General features: G+C 53.5%; 1 protein-coding gene across 3 annotated transcripts in view; it reads right to left on the bottom strand.

Moving 5' to 3' along the window:
• Positions 1-12,925, bottom strand: part of IGSF9B (immunoglobulin superfamily member 9B) — a 59,651-nt gene extending 46,726 nt beyond the window's left edge. For 2 of the 3 annotated variants that reach the window (XM_019421452.2, XM_019421453.2), the window contains exons 1-2: positions 12,632-12,924; positions 1,546-1,743 (exon numbers count right to left, since the gene is read on the bottom strand). In XM_019421452.2, coding sequence (XP_019276997.1) covers positions 1,546-1,743; positions 12,632-12,695 — 262 coding nt within the window. In that variant the 5' untranslated portion in view covers positions 12,696-12,924. Of the gene's footprint in view, positions 1-1,545; positions 1,744-12,631 lie in introns of all 3 variants that reach the window. The other variant, XM_019421455.2, reaches the window with a different exon arrangement.
• Positions 12,926-15,584: the final 2,659 nt, after the last annotated feature.

Here is a 15,584-nt window from a genome sequence, read left to right as displayed (position 1 = left end):
AGCCCCACTGCAACTGTAACTCTGGGTTTGGCCCTGGGAAGAACCTCAGTCCCTCAGAATACTCCTATTCTTTTGGAGATCTCTTGGGATAAAGGAAAGGCATGGGGGATGCAGAACTGAAGAAAGAGAGTGGGAGGGAGCGAGGGAGGGAAGCAAAGGTGCAAATAGAAGAAGGTGAGGTATGGGACTCTAGAGCAGGCCCTAAACCTCAATTCAGGCTGAGTGACATCCTTCTCCCACCTGGGTCCCCACCACCAGCATCTCTCTGCCTGTCTTCCCCATGGTAAAGCAGAGGAAAGGCAGGCCAGGGACCAGGGTGGAGAGGTCCCCTCCAGGTGCTGCTGCCCATGCCTGAGGCACTGCACATCTAGCCAGAACCCAGTGTCCCCAAGAGCTAAGACGCCAGAGTCCATAAGCCCAAGAATAAGGACAGGGCTGGCAAGCAGAGCAAAGGCCCCCCAGCTACCCTCCTTAACTCCATCCTCCTCCCCATTAGGAGGCCATCTTTGTCTCACTCATGGTGATGAGATGGTAAGAATTGAGGCAGGAGCAAGCAGAATGGGAGTCTAAAATGAGGATACAAAGCAGCCCTCAGGGTCCACCTTCCCCTCACCCACCACCTCAGCCCAGCCCTCAATGCCATGTCACCACCTTCTCAGTTTTCATCCTGTCTCAACACTGGCAATCTGCCTAAAAACCAGAGCATCAAATGGCCAAAAACAGAGTGAGAGAGAGAGATAAATGGAAGCTTTCTGAGAGATGCAAATCAGACCTCAGAAGTCTGACCTCAAAGTCCTGCCAGCTTCCTGTCTTCCATTAAAATTCCAGCACACATATGCACACGTGCATGCACACACTCCTACACGCATGCATGTCCCATGCTCTCCTCCCTGGCAGGCTGGCAGACAGGCACTGGCAGTGACTCACAGTGAGGCCCCTTCTGGCAGGTGGAACCACAGAGCAAGACACCAAGGGGACCAGGAGGAGAGAGGCTGGAGCAGCAGAGGAAGCAGACAGCAGGTGCAAGCCACAGCCACAGCACTGCCCGGACCAGCCTCAGACATTTACTTCCACTGCTCACGGATGGGATGAGGCCCCAACTTCAGAGCTAGAGGGAGGGAGTGGGCAAAGGCAGACAGAACAAAGTCTACAGTGCCACCAGCACACGTGGCCAAGGGCAGCAGGGCTCTGACTCAGCTTCTTTCTGCACAGAGCTCCCCTTCTGCCAAGCTCTCCTCCCCTGCATGGTGGGCTCTCTAGGCTTCCCTGTCCTTACTCCTGCCTCTGCCCCTACACATCCATAGCTGTGCAGTGATGCTTTGTGTCTGCACCACCTCCTCTTCCCTCTCCTCCCCACCACTTAATTAAAACCTACCAAAGTGCAAACGATGGGAGGAAAGAGGCAGAGACTATGGAGAAAAGATAACAGACCAGTCAGAAAGATAAGAAGCAATAGAAAGGCAGGAGGAAGAGTGCCATGACCATAACCACTGAGAGCAAAAACCAGGAGAGGAAACAAGCAGCCCCCTGCAGCCCAGAACTTACCTGCATACTCAGGGTCCACATGAGGGGGATAGTAGCCAAACTTGATGAAGATAGGGATGGGCACCCCAAACTTGAACCACTCCACAACATAGGGCGGGGGCTGTCCCGTCACTGGGTGAATCACGTCGCATCGCAGGACCACGCCCTCACCGGCTCTCGCAGTAACAAACTCAGGCTCCTCTCGAAGGCCGTGGGCAGCTAATGGGTCAGCAGAGTTGGGATGCACAAAGGGAAATGACAAGGAGATCCTGCCCCAGCCGCCCAAGAGGCAGCCCCTTACCCATGTCTAGGGACCTCTGCATTCCCACTTCCTCCCCAAGGCCAGCGGCCCACCCCAGCCCTCCTCCTGAAAAGTAGTCCAGTCACTTCCCAGAAGGTCCCCAATACATTTTTAACCCCCTTAATCCCCTCTCTGCTCATACCTCCCACAGCTCTGGGGGCCCCAGCTATCCATGAACCTGAGACAGGTAGGAAGGGGAGAAGAGGAGAGAGAAGCAGTTCTTTCCAGTCCTGCATGCCAAACCTTCCCTCCCCAATCCCAAAGAGCAGATCCATGACCATATCCTCCTCCTTTGAACTCCCAACAGTCCTAAGGAGTCTGGCTACTGCGAAAGTAAAGGGGCCTCAGCCTCTCTGTGGAGACCTGCAGCCTGGGTTACAGAAGCCTGCTGTAGCGGAGGGTAAACATGGAATCTCTTCCTGTGCAGGATGCTTCCCACCAGAGCCTGGTAGGAGCTGCAGAGCCAGCCTCCTCCTACGCCCCACCCCCAGCTCAGCCTGATGTTCACAGCACAAAACAAGAGTACTCCATACAGGAGCAGGGGAATCCCTAACAAGCTGAGCAGAGGCTGCTCATGGCAACACCAGAGGGAAAACCCCACAGGCCTGACTAGCCTCTCCAGGCTCCTCCCTCCCACGCCCCACCGCACCTGCTACAAAGAGGGGAACAGAAGGGTCCTCCAGCCCTCCAAATTCCAAGCCCAAGACATCACCATTAGGATAGCAGTATGCTGGGGGCAGAGCAGGGATCCTGGGGCTGCTAAATTCAGCCAGCTATGGAGAAATCACCCCACCTTTAGTAGATGATAAAACATATGGCTGGATAGGGTGCACCTATCCTCTTGGCAGCAGAAGGGCAAAGTGGAGAGAGACCCATCCCCACCCACAAGCTGGAGGACACAGAGGACAGGCTAACTCAGGCACTGCTTCTCTCACTGGTCAGCCTGTTCATGAGCCCCTACAGGAGGCATGCCACCCCCACCTCCAGCCTGAAACTGCTCCCTCCCGCATGAAGCCTCCGTGCCCACAAAGTCACCTTGTCCAGCTTGCTTCCCAGTGAAAGGGACAGCCTGGAGAGGCCTCTTCTTCCTGGCTTCCCTCACACTACCCAACACAATTACAGAGGAGACCTCCCCGGCTCTCCCCATCCAAACTCACCTCCCCTCCCAGTCCCTGCTGGGCCGCTCCAGGCAGCACCAAGGACAGCAGCTGCTCTACTAGCAGAGCAAAGCCAAGAGCTGATGGACCCTCCCAACACAGAAAGGATGCCCAGAAGAACAGCCTGTCTGTTTGTCTGTCTGTCTGCCTATCTGTCATGGTGCTTCTGTATCTGACTCTTACTGCATCTCTGACCCCTGTGTGCTACTGCCTGTCTCCTTCTCTCATCTCTCTCTTTGCTTCATGTCTCTGTGTCTTTGGCTCTTTCTATGTGTCTGTCTCTCTGATTCTGTCTTCTGGTTCTGAGACAGAAGTCTCTCTCCTACTCCTTCTTCATGTGTCTCTGTGCTGTTCCATCTCAAATCTTCAAGTCTCTCTGTCTCTGTCTCTTCCTCTTTAGCTCTCCCTCTATGTGGATGCTTCTACTTGTCTTTCTTGGTTTGTCTGTGTGTGTGTGTATTGGGGGAAATATGTGGATTTCTTTTCACCTATGCACTGAGAAGGGATTCTGCCTGTTTTCTGTGTGGAGATACCTCTATGTGCTTATGTTTCTGTGTTTGCGTCTTTCTGTGTCGGTCTGCATGTTGGCTGTTCATCTGTGTCTCTCCTTCTCTCCCTCCCCATCCCCCTCTCCCTCTCTCTCCTCCCTAAGTTGCGGAAGGAGGAGGAGGCAAGCCCTTCTAGAAGCTGATTGGCTACTGGTGACATCACTGTTTTCTAGAGAAAGAGCTAAGATCACAGAGTATTTTTGGAGCAGAGCGGAGTGTTGCACTCACCTGCCAGAGGCCCCAGCAGGTTTCCCAATACCCCCACCCCCAACCTTGCTTCAGGCTAGGTTTGAATTCCAACCCCTCAGGGAAAGCTCCAAGAAGGCCCAGCTGCAGCAGGCACCTCCCCCACAGCCCCAGAGGCACCTGGATAAGGACAGAGCCTGCCTCCTAGCCTCCAGGAGCACAAAGGCTGATCCTGGACCCAGAAAGAATGGGCAAACAGTGGGCACCATGTGTGAACAGGGGGAGCAATGTGTGTGTGCATATGTGAATGTGTATATGAGGCTGCTCTTGGCAAAAGGATGTATATGTGGATACATGCCTGTGTGCAGATGACTAGCTCTTAGCAAACGGACAAGGATGAGTCGGGGGGAGGGGTGCTGCATGTGTGAGTGTGTATACGTTTGTGACTGTGTGTGTATAGCACAGACTTTCCAGGAGGGTAAAGGAGGAAATACAGGAGCCTGGGAGAAGAGGAAGGAGGTATTCCAGGGCCTAGTTACCTGGTGTGCAGGACAGAGGCTCTCCACAGAAGGGGACCCCTTCCCAGGGCTTTGGCCCCTAGAGCCTAAGGCAAGAGGCAGAGAGGCAAAGGAAATGACCAGCTCTGCTGAGCAGGTGGTTGCCCACTTTTAGCAGTGAAGCTCGGCTCTGTAGCACCATGGCTACTGGGGTTGAGGGCTCTGGAGAGCAATGCCAGGAGGTAGGTTGGCTCCAAAATGGGTTCCCACAGTGCCTGCTGCTCAGTGCTGCCTCATTCTCACCTCCTGGCAATGAGGCAGCCTCATTCACACCTCCCCCAGCACTGGTGCTGGCTCCAGGTTTCCACTTCCACCCCCAGCCAGCCCCTGGGCTCAGGACTGAGCACCCAACCCAAGGCCCACCCCCAAGCCAGTCAGCCCCATCCCTCATCTCTGCACAAGGACCCTTTCAACCAGGGACAAGCAGCTGGAGAGAGGACTCAGTGAGATAAGCATCCCAAATATGATAAGCAAGGCAGAAAGAGATGGAGTTTCCCAAGAAGAAAGCAGAGGCGTGGGAGCTCCTGGCCCAGCCTCTGCACTTGGTTCAACCCATTTGGTTTTCTGAACCCTGAAGTATTTATCACCTTCCTCAACTCCTCAACACACATACATACACACACACACACACACACACACACACACACACACACACAGCACTCTCACTCCATCACCTACAAGCACTTCTTCCTAAGCCTGATCCTTCCTGAGCCAAAGCATGTCTAATAAGACACTTTCTCTAGAAAAACTCAAAGCAAGAAACAAAAGTAAACAGGGTGGCAGTAAATAGGGAAGGGGTGCTTGATGGAGGAGAAACTCTCACCTAGGACACCAAACCCAAATTGAAGACTTTGAAAGAGACTCAAGAAACCAGGAAGGAGAGAGACACAGAGACAGACACAGTGCAAACCTGACACAGGAAGAGCCCAGCCCACAGCAAGAAAGAGAACTCTGGGGCACAGAGGACCCAAAGACATAGGCCTTCATAGGAGCCCAGAATCAGGAAGACAGAGCAGAGGCTATTCGTTCAAGAAGCAAGTGGGCTTCTCCCCAGCAGATTGACTGGAGCAACTGCCAGTGGGCAGGGGGCAAGAGGAGGAGAAGGAAAGGATAGAAAGTGACCTGAAGTGAGGAGGGGCTGCAAGAGGAAGAGACACCCCCAGGCCCCTTCCCCACCAAAGAAGCCTACAGCAGCCCAAAGAGGTGTGGCAACAATCTCAGAGGGGAAACTGGCATCTGCAGGAGTGAGGGTGGTAGGAGCCCATGAGGTGCCCTGGATTCCACATACCTGTTTTAGAGAAGGCAGGAAACAGCAATACCCTAAGCCGAGCAAATCTGCATCTTGGGGCTCTGCCCAGCCCACTTTGGAGTTGTTTTCCCAGGATAGGGTAGAGAAAGCAGGAGAACAAAGGAAGATGAGGTAGCCCCTGCAGTCTGGCTGACCTTTCAGGAAGCCCATAGGGTACAGGTCTCCTGCTCTCTAGGCCAGGTGGTGCCCAGCAGGCAGCCAAGTCCAGGTTGCCATTGGATCCCCTGTGGACATAGAACCATGAGGAGCCAGGCTCTGGCACAGCCCTTGTGCCCCACACTTACAGCCTGGGGCTCTTCCACCAGAGCAGGGCTGGGGGAGGAAGGGTACCTGAGAATGAGAAACACTAAATGCCTAAGAAGTTCTAGGAGCCAGGCCAGGGAGAGCTTCAGCTGTCAAGCAACCAAACTTCCTCTAAATACCTACCACATACCAGGCTCTGTGCCTGGTGTGTAACACAAATTTCACTTGATGCTCACAATGCCCACCTATTAGAAATACTACCAGCTCATTTTCACAAATGAGCAAACTGGGAGGCTACCTGGCTCAGCCAAGTCACTCAGGTACAAGTAGGGGAGTCAAGCTCCAGCTGCTGTGTCTCCTCCTCCTCTTTGCCCACACTCATTGACAATATCCTGACCAACCACAGGCCCAGGTACCACAGCCTCTCCCACATTGCATCCCAGACATCCCAGACACTTTCCTCCCTGAGTCAGAGGGCAGACCTTCTCCACTACACATTCTGCTTAGGTTCCAACAGCCAGACCCATGCAGCCCAAGACCAGAAAAGGATGACAAGGTGGGTCTATTTCAGAACGCAGCTGGTGCTCTCTGGCTGGCTCTGGGCTCAGCACTACTCAGCACCTCTGGCTACGTCCGGTAGTGGCTACCATAAGGGAAGACCACCGGGTGAGGACCAGCCTCCTTCATTCATGAGTACAAATCCTTACTGGAGCCGCTGCTGCTGCCTCCTCCTTCTCTTCCTTCTCCTCCTCCCCTTCTTCCTCCTGCTCCTCCGCCCCCTCCTCCCCCCCCCCCCCGCCCCGCCTCTTTGTCCCCAGCCCCCTCATCCTCTGGGCACCAGACTCCCAAACCACAGGCCTGTTGTCTAATAATACCAGCGACAGCCACCGCCACCTCCATCTGCCAGCCTAAAAATAATCCCTGCTAGTCCAAAAAAGGCACAGCCCCCAATAGTCCCCCAATCACTCCTCCCCAACAAGCCAGAAGGCTCCAGGAGATTCCAGGAAGCCGGGGACTCAGGCTCCCAAGGAGCCTCCCACAGAGGTACACACCCAGAGGGATGGCATGAAGAAAGCAGAGAACAGAATCCCTATTGCCCAAAGCAAAGAACACTCTACAAATATAAGATAGACAAGAGGCCTGTGTCCAAAACATCTGGCCATGTCCTTGTTCTTTCCAGAAGGCAGGTGGGCTAGAAGTCATCTGGCCATCATTCTGCCTCCATCAAGAGCCCCCGCACCCAGCCTAAGCAGGTTCTCAGAAATGTCCCTACCTTCCATGGTCTCCATCAGTGTCCTCCCAGCCCTTCTGGCCCCCACTCCGCATCAAACCTCTCAGGGTGGGAAGTCAGAGGTCAGGTGAGCCCAGACCAGCCCTAGCCAGCAAACCCTCCCATCTTCCAAACAGCAAGGCATGGAGGAGGGAGGGGCAGGAACTGCAGGCCTCCTTCCTCCTGTAGGTGACTCCTTCCTAACCCTCTTGGCTGGGCTCCCCTCGAAGCCCATGAGGCAGTGATGCTATTAGCAACCTTAATTTGCTCTCAGCTAGATTGTATTTCCAAGAGCCTTTTTCCCATGAGCCACTGACAGGAAGCAGTCAGTAATTCAACCTCCACTCTGCTCCTTTAATGGCTCCTCAGCAGAAAGGTAAAGCCACACCCCACCCCTGCCACCTGGGCGGAGGCCTGCACCCTGCACACTCACATGTGGCCATGTGCACACATGTGTTCCAGAGCAAACAGACAGGCCAGCCCAGCCAGGTGAGGGCACCACGAGCTCTGCCTGCCACTAGGCCACCCTCCTCTCCTCAAGGAAGACAAGATAAGAAAGAAAGGGGGAAATTGAAGCTCCATATTTACTTACAGTAAGGTATCAGCATTCCCTACTCTGAAGCCAGAAAATGAGGACAATGGCTCACCTTATACAATTTGTGAAGGCAGGCCTGTGTGCAAGCTGTCTGCCACAGACCTTCCTGGTGGGTGCCTGTGACCAGGAGGGAGGCAAGGGGAAATGTGGAGGGGAGGGGGGGCTGGAGATACAATGACAGGCAGAGGGGACTATCCCAATCCCCTCTTTTCTCAGAAGGACAGTTAAGCTGGTTGCCACTTCCCTCAAAGCTTTGGCTCACATGGAATTGTTCTCCAAAACCCTTACAGAGGCCCTGTCTCTGCTCACCAGTCTCCTGCTTATTCACGCAAGAGAGAACAGAAAAGCAGGAAGATTCCTAAGAAAAATAGGTCAGCTGCCTCGGGCAGATCACGCTGGCACCCGTGGGCAGTGCCCCTGAGGGGGCCAGGCTACAAGCTGCCTCTGCAGTCCCAGCACCCTCTCCCATATCCCCAGGGACCCAGCCCCTTCTCTACTCTATCTAGAGTGCACTGGGTTAACAGGCAACTGATGCCAGAGCCCACTGTAGTAAGACAGGCCCATTTTTTGTCCCCTGGAGCTCTGTCTGGGTTTGTCCCCCATTTAGGCTTTCTCTCAGGGACATCAGGCATCCTTCAATCCAGTCCCTGGGCTAAGCCTCCAACTTTGGAAACTTCTGGGCTGTCTAGACTCAGGTACAGAGCAGGGGGATAAGGAAAGTAAGGCATCTGCTCTGAGTACAGTCTGGCTGCCAACTATAGCACTTGGAGGGGAGTGACTCCCCACCTCGTGCCTGGAGCTTAACTGTCCCCCTGTCATCCTGCATTCTATACACGTGCATGCAAACACTCAAGTGCACACACACACACACAGGTGTGTGCACACACATGCACACACATAAAAGCACAGGCATGTATACATACACACACATGCAAACATGCACACACATAGAGGCATGTGCACACATCTCCAGACAGCTCACACCAATTACAGCTATTTTCATAATTCAGATCCACTCTTCACACAAGCTGCTTAACCAATGCTAGGGAGCAGACAGAAGAAAACTGCCCCCCTGAAACCCTGGGCCCCAGCCTGAGAAGGTCACAGGATGTGTCTAGGAAAAGAGGATACTTTCAAGGGGAAGAAAAGTGCATTAAATCTCAGGCCTAGCCCCGTATAGGACATATCTCCTGGCCTTCACTTCCCTCCCCCTGCCAGCACACAGGAAGGCTGGGAGAGAGAAGAAAGCAGCCAGCAGGCCTGAGAAAGACAGGGCCAAGGGAGAAGAGAGAGCAGCAGGCCAGGCTCTGAGAGCCGCACCCTGGCTGGGGCGGGCAGAAGGGAGAGAAAACGCAGGCATCAGAAGAGCAGTGCCAGGAGCCAGGAAAGAGGGAGGAGCAGAGAGATGCTGAGTTTCAGCATCTCCCCAGCTAGGCAGCCTCTGCTCCTTGGGTAACCAGATCCCAGCTTTCTGTCTCAGAGCCACAAACATGAAACCACTGAGCTCTGGGACCTGCCTACTCCAAGTCTGGCACGTGTTGGGCCTCAGGTCAAGAGCTGAAAGCTGATTCTTCCCACTGCCCCTTTGCCATGCCCTTTCCAACACATCCCTTCCTCAGCTTCTCCCAGGGTGTGTGCTGCCAGACACACCCCTGTCTCTGGCAAGTGTGCGGGGGATGCACACACACAGGCGCGCGCACACATACACACACACACACACACACACACACACACACCACTTGGCTACTTGCTGAGCAGAGTCCTTTGCTGATGGACTGCCCATGGGGTCTTGCTAGCAGCCTCCTGGTCCAAATCTCCTCTCTCTCATCTTCATCAGCAAAGGGAAGAAGGGAGAGTTAAGGCCAGGCACTCTACCAGCAGGATCTGAGTCAGAACCCCACTTTATTTGGGGACGCTGTAGTCAGGGATAGTCCAACCACAGAATCTGTGGTTGACAGGAGGAGGCAGCCTTGGGAATAAAGGTCCAGACTTCTTCTCCCCTATGGGAGGTCCAGAGTCATCTAGGCATGGCCCAAGGTCCTGCCCCAAGTTTCCTCAGTCTAGGATGTTGAGGCTTCAATCGCCATCTTCCAGATTCCAGATGCCTATCTTCTCCCTACCCTCCCCAACCTCTCCACTGACCTCAATCACCTCCCAGACACACATGATCAAAGTCAGATGGGAAGCCCATCCCTAACTGTCCCAACCCGACACTGGCTTAGGGGCCCATTCCCTTTTACCCCTCTGCTAAAGCAGCCCCTACTTTGGCCAAACCCTAAAGGTGGCATCTGAAAGTCCCTCCCTGTCAGAAATCTCCCCAGAAGTCACCTCTGCCAGTCAGAGAAGAGCTGAGCTGTCACACAGAGCCAGCTTTTGAACAGTGACTGGTATTTCCCATATGAGCCAAAACCCTGCCACACAGATCCCCTCCCCCTCCCCCCAGAGTCTGTGATGCTAGGACCTGCTTGGCTCCTGGGCTCCCTGCATCCTTCCCACAAGCCTCTCTGGCCACTGACAAACTCTGAGTTTTGCAGATCTTTCAAAGAATGTCCAAGTAGTCCTGAGGTCTGCACACCCTCTGCATACCTCCCTGGGATTCAGAGGAGAAAGGGGTTCTGCCCAGGCAAGGTCAGCCTGTGAAAGGGTACTTGATTCCTACAGAGGCAGTCTTCTGAACTTCCCTCAACACACTTCTAGCTCCCAATGCCCTGAATGGTCCAAGGGAAAGAAACTGAGAAGGGGCCTGGAACGCCAGAGATACTGAATGTAATAATAATAATATTCACATTTATTGAGCAATTACTATATAACAGGTAGTCATTCATTTCTTTACAGCACTAATGTTCACCAAAAAACCCTGCAAGCTCATACTGTTAATCCAATTTTTCCATTGAGGCAAGTGACATTTAAAAGGTTGAGCAACTTATCCAAGGTCACAGGGCCAGCAAGTGGCAGAGCCAAGATATGAAACCAGATCATGTGACTCTATACCTAGGTCCTCAACTACCATATATATTGGCTTTTTAAGCTAAAAGGACTCCAAGACCAACAGAGGTGGCAGGCTCAAGGGTGCATGTCAAGCCATCCCAGACAGAAGGACCTCTCCACACCCAGAAAGAGGGTATAACCTTCATGCCCAATAACCTTCAATGTTGTTTGGAAGTCCTTCCTTCTGTCTAGCCATTCTGTGTGTTGCTGCCATTTGCCTTTATTCTGTGCTTAAACTTGCACAAAGTCCATTTCCCTCACCCTGACTTCTCCAGTTTAGAAGCTATTTCAGAGCCTCCTTTCAGTGTCTCTTTTTTATTCAAAGATCCCAGCAGCTCCTTTTGGTGCTTTCAGCGACAGTCCCATAGCAGGAACGTACCAAAAAATGGAGGGGAGGAGGAGGAGGGCATTGGAAGACTACAAGGAAATAGGGGAAAGGAGGAGGCTGAAGCTAAGAACAATTTCTCACACACAACTCGACCGATCTCACACCTACCCCCATTTCATAAGCTTCTGAATTCCCCTGGCCTCAGTTTTCCCACCTGACAAATGGAGTTTTTAAACCATCCAAGGCAACGTACCATTTAATAAAATTACCCTCCCTTCACCTTCCTCTGGTTCGGTTTTCAGACTCACTCCCCTCCTCCAATAGCATGGAAGACATTCCATTCTAGAAACTTTCTCAAATCATTCCTTTCTCCCCCTACACACCGTCAGACAAGAGAGGACCCTGTCTGTAAAAGGCGCCTCCAGCGAACCCCCTCTACCCTAGCTCGGCTGGGAGCGGGTTCTCTCTTTGCCGGGTCCTCCCTGCTGACTTCCACCCACCGACGGGCTTTCTCCCCGCTCTCCTCTCCTCCCAGCTGTGTGAACTTGCCCGCAGCTGGGTCGTGTCTGCGTGGTGAAAACGGTGAGCTCAGAGTCCTCGCACCCTCCGGGCTCCGCTCCTACTTCCATACAAGGGCCGAGAGCCTGGGGTGCCACCCAGAGGCTTGTAGGTCGCTTTGCCCGTCTCCAAAGCAAAAGCGCGCGCGCTCACGCACGCATCAACCAAGTCGCTGGCTTCCCTCTTGTCTCTTCCCCAGCTCAGACAGAGAAACCAGAAAAAGAGAAACCTCCCTCCGCTCCGAGATGAGGCAGTAGGGACCCCTACCCCGCCACCCTCACACCCAGCCAGCTCTGCCTCACAGCCGGTGAGGGCGACGTGGAGTCCGCACGCCTGGGGCCCGCTCTTAGGGAACTTTTGCCTGGCCAGGGCCCAGGTGAGGCTAAGACAGGCGCGGGCGCCTGGCAGGGCTAGGCAAAAGCGGACACTCCTTTGAGCCGGCCAAGAGACTCCCTCGTTTAACCTGCTCTTCTCTTTCGGGGCTGCCTGCGCCCCCAGCCCCGCAAGGGGAATCCAACCCCTAGCTGCCAGGATGTGTGATCAGAAGGGATGCGAGTTGGAGTTGGGGCGCCCGCAGCGTCGAAAAACCAGTCCCTTTAGCTAGCTAGCCGTGGGTGCCGAGAGTCCCAAGGCTGGTCTGTGGAGCGGTGGCGCTGCGCGGGGCTCGTGCGTGCTGCAGCCTACCCAAACACCCACAAACTACCCGGCAGCCAGAGTTAGGAAAGCCGCCGACTCCCCAGCGCTAGAGAAGGCGGCTGCTCCGGCAAAGAGCACCTGGCTCGGCACGCCGGTATGAAACCCTGAGGCCGAAGGTGGACAAAGTCGACCCGGATCCCAAGATCTTTTCCCGAGTGCCAGGCAGCCCTTGGATTCGGGCCCCTTCCCACCCGGCCCCTCCGGCCCGCGGCCCACAGCGCTTCCCCGCAGTGCTCCGGAGCGCTCCTCACCCGAACCAGAGCCTCGCCCGCGGAAAGGCGCAACGCTCAGCGGGGACGGGGAGCCCGAAACGAAGAAGAAAGGGCTGACGCCGGGGAGGGCCAGAGGAGGGGCGCTGCACTTCAACTCACCTTGAGCCGCAAGACCTCGGGTGCTGATCACACTTGCTATCAAAGTGGCCACATACCAAATCATAGTACTACCGCGCGCCAGCCAAGAGCCTCATCCTATCGCAAAGTGCTCCTGCGCCCGCACACTTCTCGCGCCCGAGCGCCTGCTCACGCCCGCTCGCGCCCGCCTACGCCCCACGCCGGTGCTCCTGCAGCCCCGCCGGCCCGCTCTCCATCCCTCCCCGGCTACGCTCGGCTCGGCGCGCAGCCTCCCCGGCCCCCGGCGCAGCGGCACCTGCACTACTAGCCCAGGCAGAGCGCAGCCAGCTCCACGGTGAAGCCTACCAGGGCCGGGCCTCCGGGACCGCCCCCGCCGCCCTCCCATTGGACACTGCTCGCAAGCCTGGGGGCCGATTGGCTCGAAAGTCTGTCCATCGTGGCGCGAAAGAGGCGAGCCCATTTCAAGGTGCGTTGAAGTGTGGCGAGCTCAGAGCCGCAGAATCATGCGCATTGCCAGGGAGAAGGCGTTGTAGCGTCTCTGCTCTGTTCTGTTCTCTTCTCACACTGCATGGCAAGTTCCTGGTGAAGGGAATGGTAGCTTCTCGGGCTTGCTAACGGGACCCTGGGAATCTCAATTACCCCAGAAATGTCCGAAGGGACGTCGCCCCCGCCCACCCAGGGAACCCAACATCCGGTTTCCAACCAGCAAAAAGCAGTTCCCTAGAGGACCATGCTGATTCAATGATGGGGAAACCCAGGAACGGGCAGGGCAGCCTGGGAAAGCTAGGGAACGTCCTTCACTTGGAGATCTTTTCAAAGAGGTCACACAATACCCCCCGCCCCCGCGCCACTCCTTTCCACACACGGACATTCTTCCCTCAACAACGCACCCCCTTCCACCCAAACATGATATTGTTAAGTTAAGCTCCATCCGGCCTGAAGGCAGGGGGATGACTAAAATGACCTCCAAAAGTCACTCCAATTTAGAATGAGTCATTGGCTCAGCTGAGGGAGTGTCAGAGAATCTTCTCCCCCCCACACACACGTACACACACTACCACCCCCATTGCAGGTCATTGTTGCTCATCATTAGTAAATCTCTACTTTGAGCAATAAAAGTGTTTTTTTTTTTTCCTTGTCTTAAAAAAGGCTGCCTCTTCATGCATAAAATTCCTCCCCTGCTCACCTATCTGAGAATTTAGTCCCATCTCAGCATCATGAAGCCAGGATGGATTTGTAGAGCAGTTTAGGGGTTTGGGATGGAGGGACCCAGGGAAAGGGGCTGATGGACTTCTTACTCCTACAGAGGAAGACAGATGAGGCAATCGCAAGGCTCCATATTTCTCAGTCTCTCTACTCTAACCTCTCATCCCCTCCCCCAACACAGTTGTATCTGCAGAAGAAATAAATGAGTGTCATGGAAACATCTACTATAAACAATCACCTCACACCAGTGTTCTGAGGCTGCAGTGAAGATGTTTGTTCTTTCAAGGAGTGAAAGCAATGTGAGAGTGGCACAGTTCCCTAGGATGGGCTGTGGGCCAAGGAAGGAAGACATAGGGGCAGCAAAGGGGAGTTAAGGAATTTCACCCTCTCAAAGCATTCATTGGACACAAAGCACTGGCTCTGAGACATGAAGCTCCTAAAAGGACATGAAGCTCATAAAAGAGCAAGAAGGATACTTGCTTCTGGGAAAACACATCCACACAACATGCATCAAAACTTGCCTTGAGTGCTAGAGGAACAGCTTTCTCTGAAACCTGAGACCTTTTAGCTCACAGTCAGCCAGGAGGTGGAAAATTGGGATCCCCCCTCCCCACCGCAGAGTACCAAACCCATGGTAAAGGTTTAGCATCTGGATATAATCTGGAGAACCAGAACATCCTACCACTACCCACCCACTCCGGTCACGTAAACACACTCAAGGTGCATAACACTGAGGCCATCTCTCCTTGGGCCTTTGCTTTAGTTTCTCTTTCTCTGCCTAGATGCCTTTCTTGGGAATATAAATTGAATTGGAAGCTCTGAGCCCCCATTGATGGGCTAATTCCAGCCAGTATGCCAAAGAATAACAACTTCACTCTCAGCATATACATACACACACACACACACACACACACACACACACACACACACACACTTTCCCAGAGTTCTGGGGCTGTAAAGCCTTACTGGGATCCATTTGCAGAAATAGTGATAAGAGAATTCTTCCCTTTCCAAAACCTCCAAGCAGCTAACTGGGGTAGAGAGAAATGCTGAATTCCCAAGGGCAAGCCCCAGCTCCATAAGGAAGAAAGAGGGGTAAAAAGCATCTGTGCTCAGGTAAACATTCTTCCAGTGGCATGCAGGGTAAGGAAAAATATGGAGCCACTCTCACCATCCATCTTGATTGTATCTTCTTGGCAATCTTCTTTGTCCTACTCACTGTAGTGGTTTCTGCTAGGGAATTAAAACTGTCAGGTTGGCAGGAGGGGAAAAAAACCCATAAAGAGCTTGATAGCATGAGTTGGGTTTGGAATGTGTACAAAAGAACTATCTAAAAAAGAGGCTAAATTTCTTCTGAATAAGACTATTGGAGATGGGGTGGAACAGGGAGTGAAGACAGAGAGCAAAGGAAATAAAATTGAGATACAAAGGGAAAAGTTAATAGCATCACCACCACCACCAACATCATCATCATCATCATCATCATCATCAGATATGTCTCAGTTTGGTTTCATCTCAGATCAAAAGAGATATACTGTTCCAAGTCACAGTGAGGAATAGGTCCCAGTAAACCTTCACCTCTTGGCATATGGCTAATTTCTGGACCCAGGAAGGATGGCAGACCCTCTCTGGCATGGACACATCCAATAGAGTATTTGAGATAAGCATGGACCGCAGCTGTCCAAGAGGGATGTTAGGGAAGAATGGAGCCTCTCTCATGAGCAGCTTCTAGGTACATGATTAATAATCAATAACAGTAATAAATGCA

Source organism: Panthera pardus, unplaced genomic scaffold, assembly GCF_024362965.1.
Source record: "Panthera pardus isolate Hobbes unplaced genomic scaffold, ASM2436296v1 HiC_scaffold_12, whole genome shotgun sequence".
Taxonomy (NCBI): domain Eukaryota; kingdom Metazoa; phylum Chordata; class Mammalia; order Carnivora; family Felidae; genus Panthera; species Panthera pardus.
Note: the sequence above shows the minus strand (reverse complement) of the source record. Positions and strands in the feature narration are given on the sequence as shown.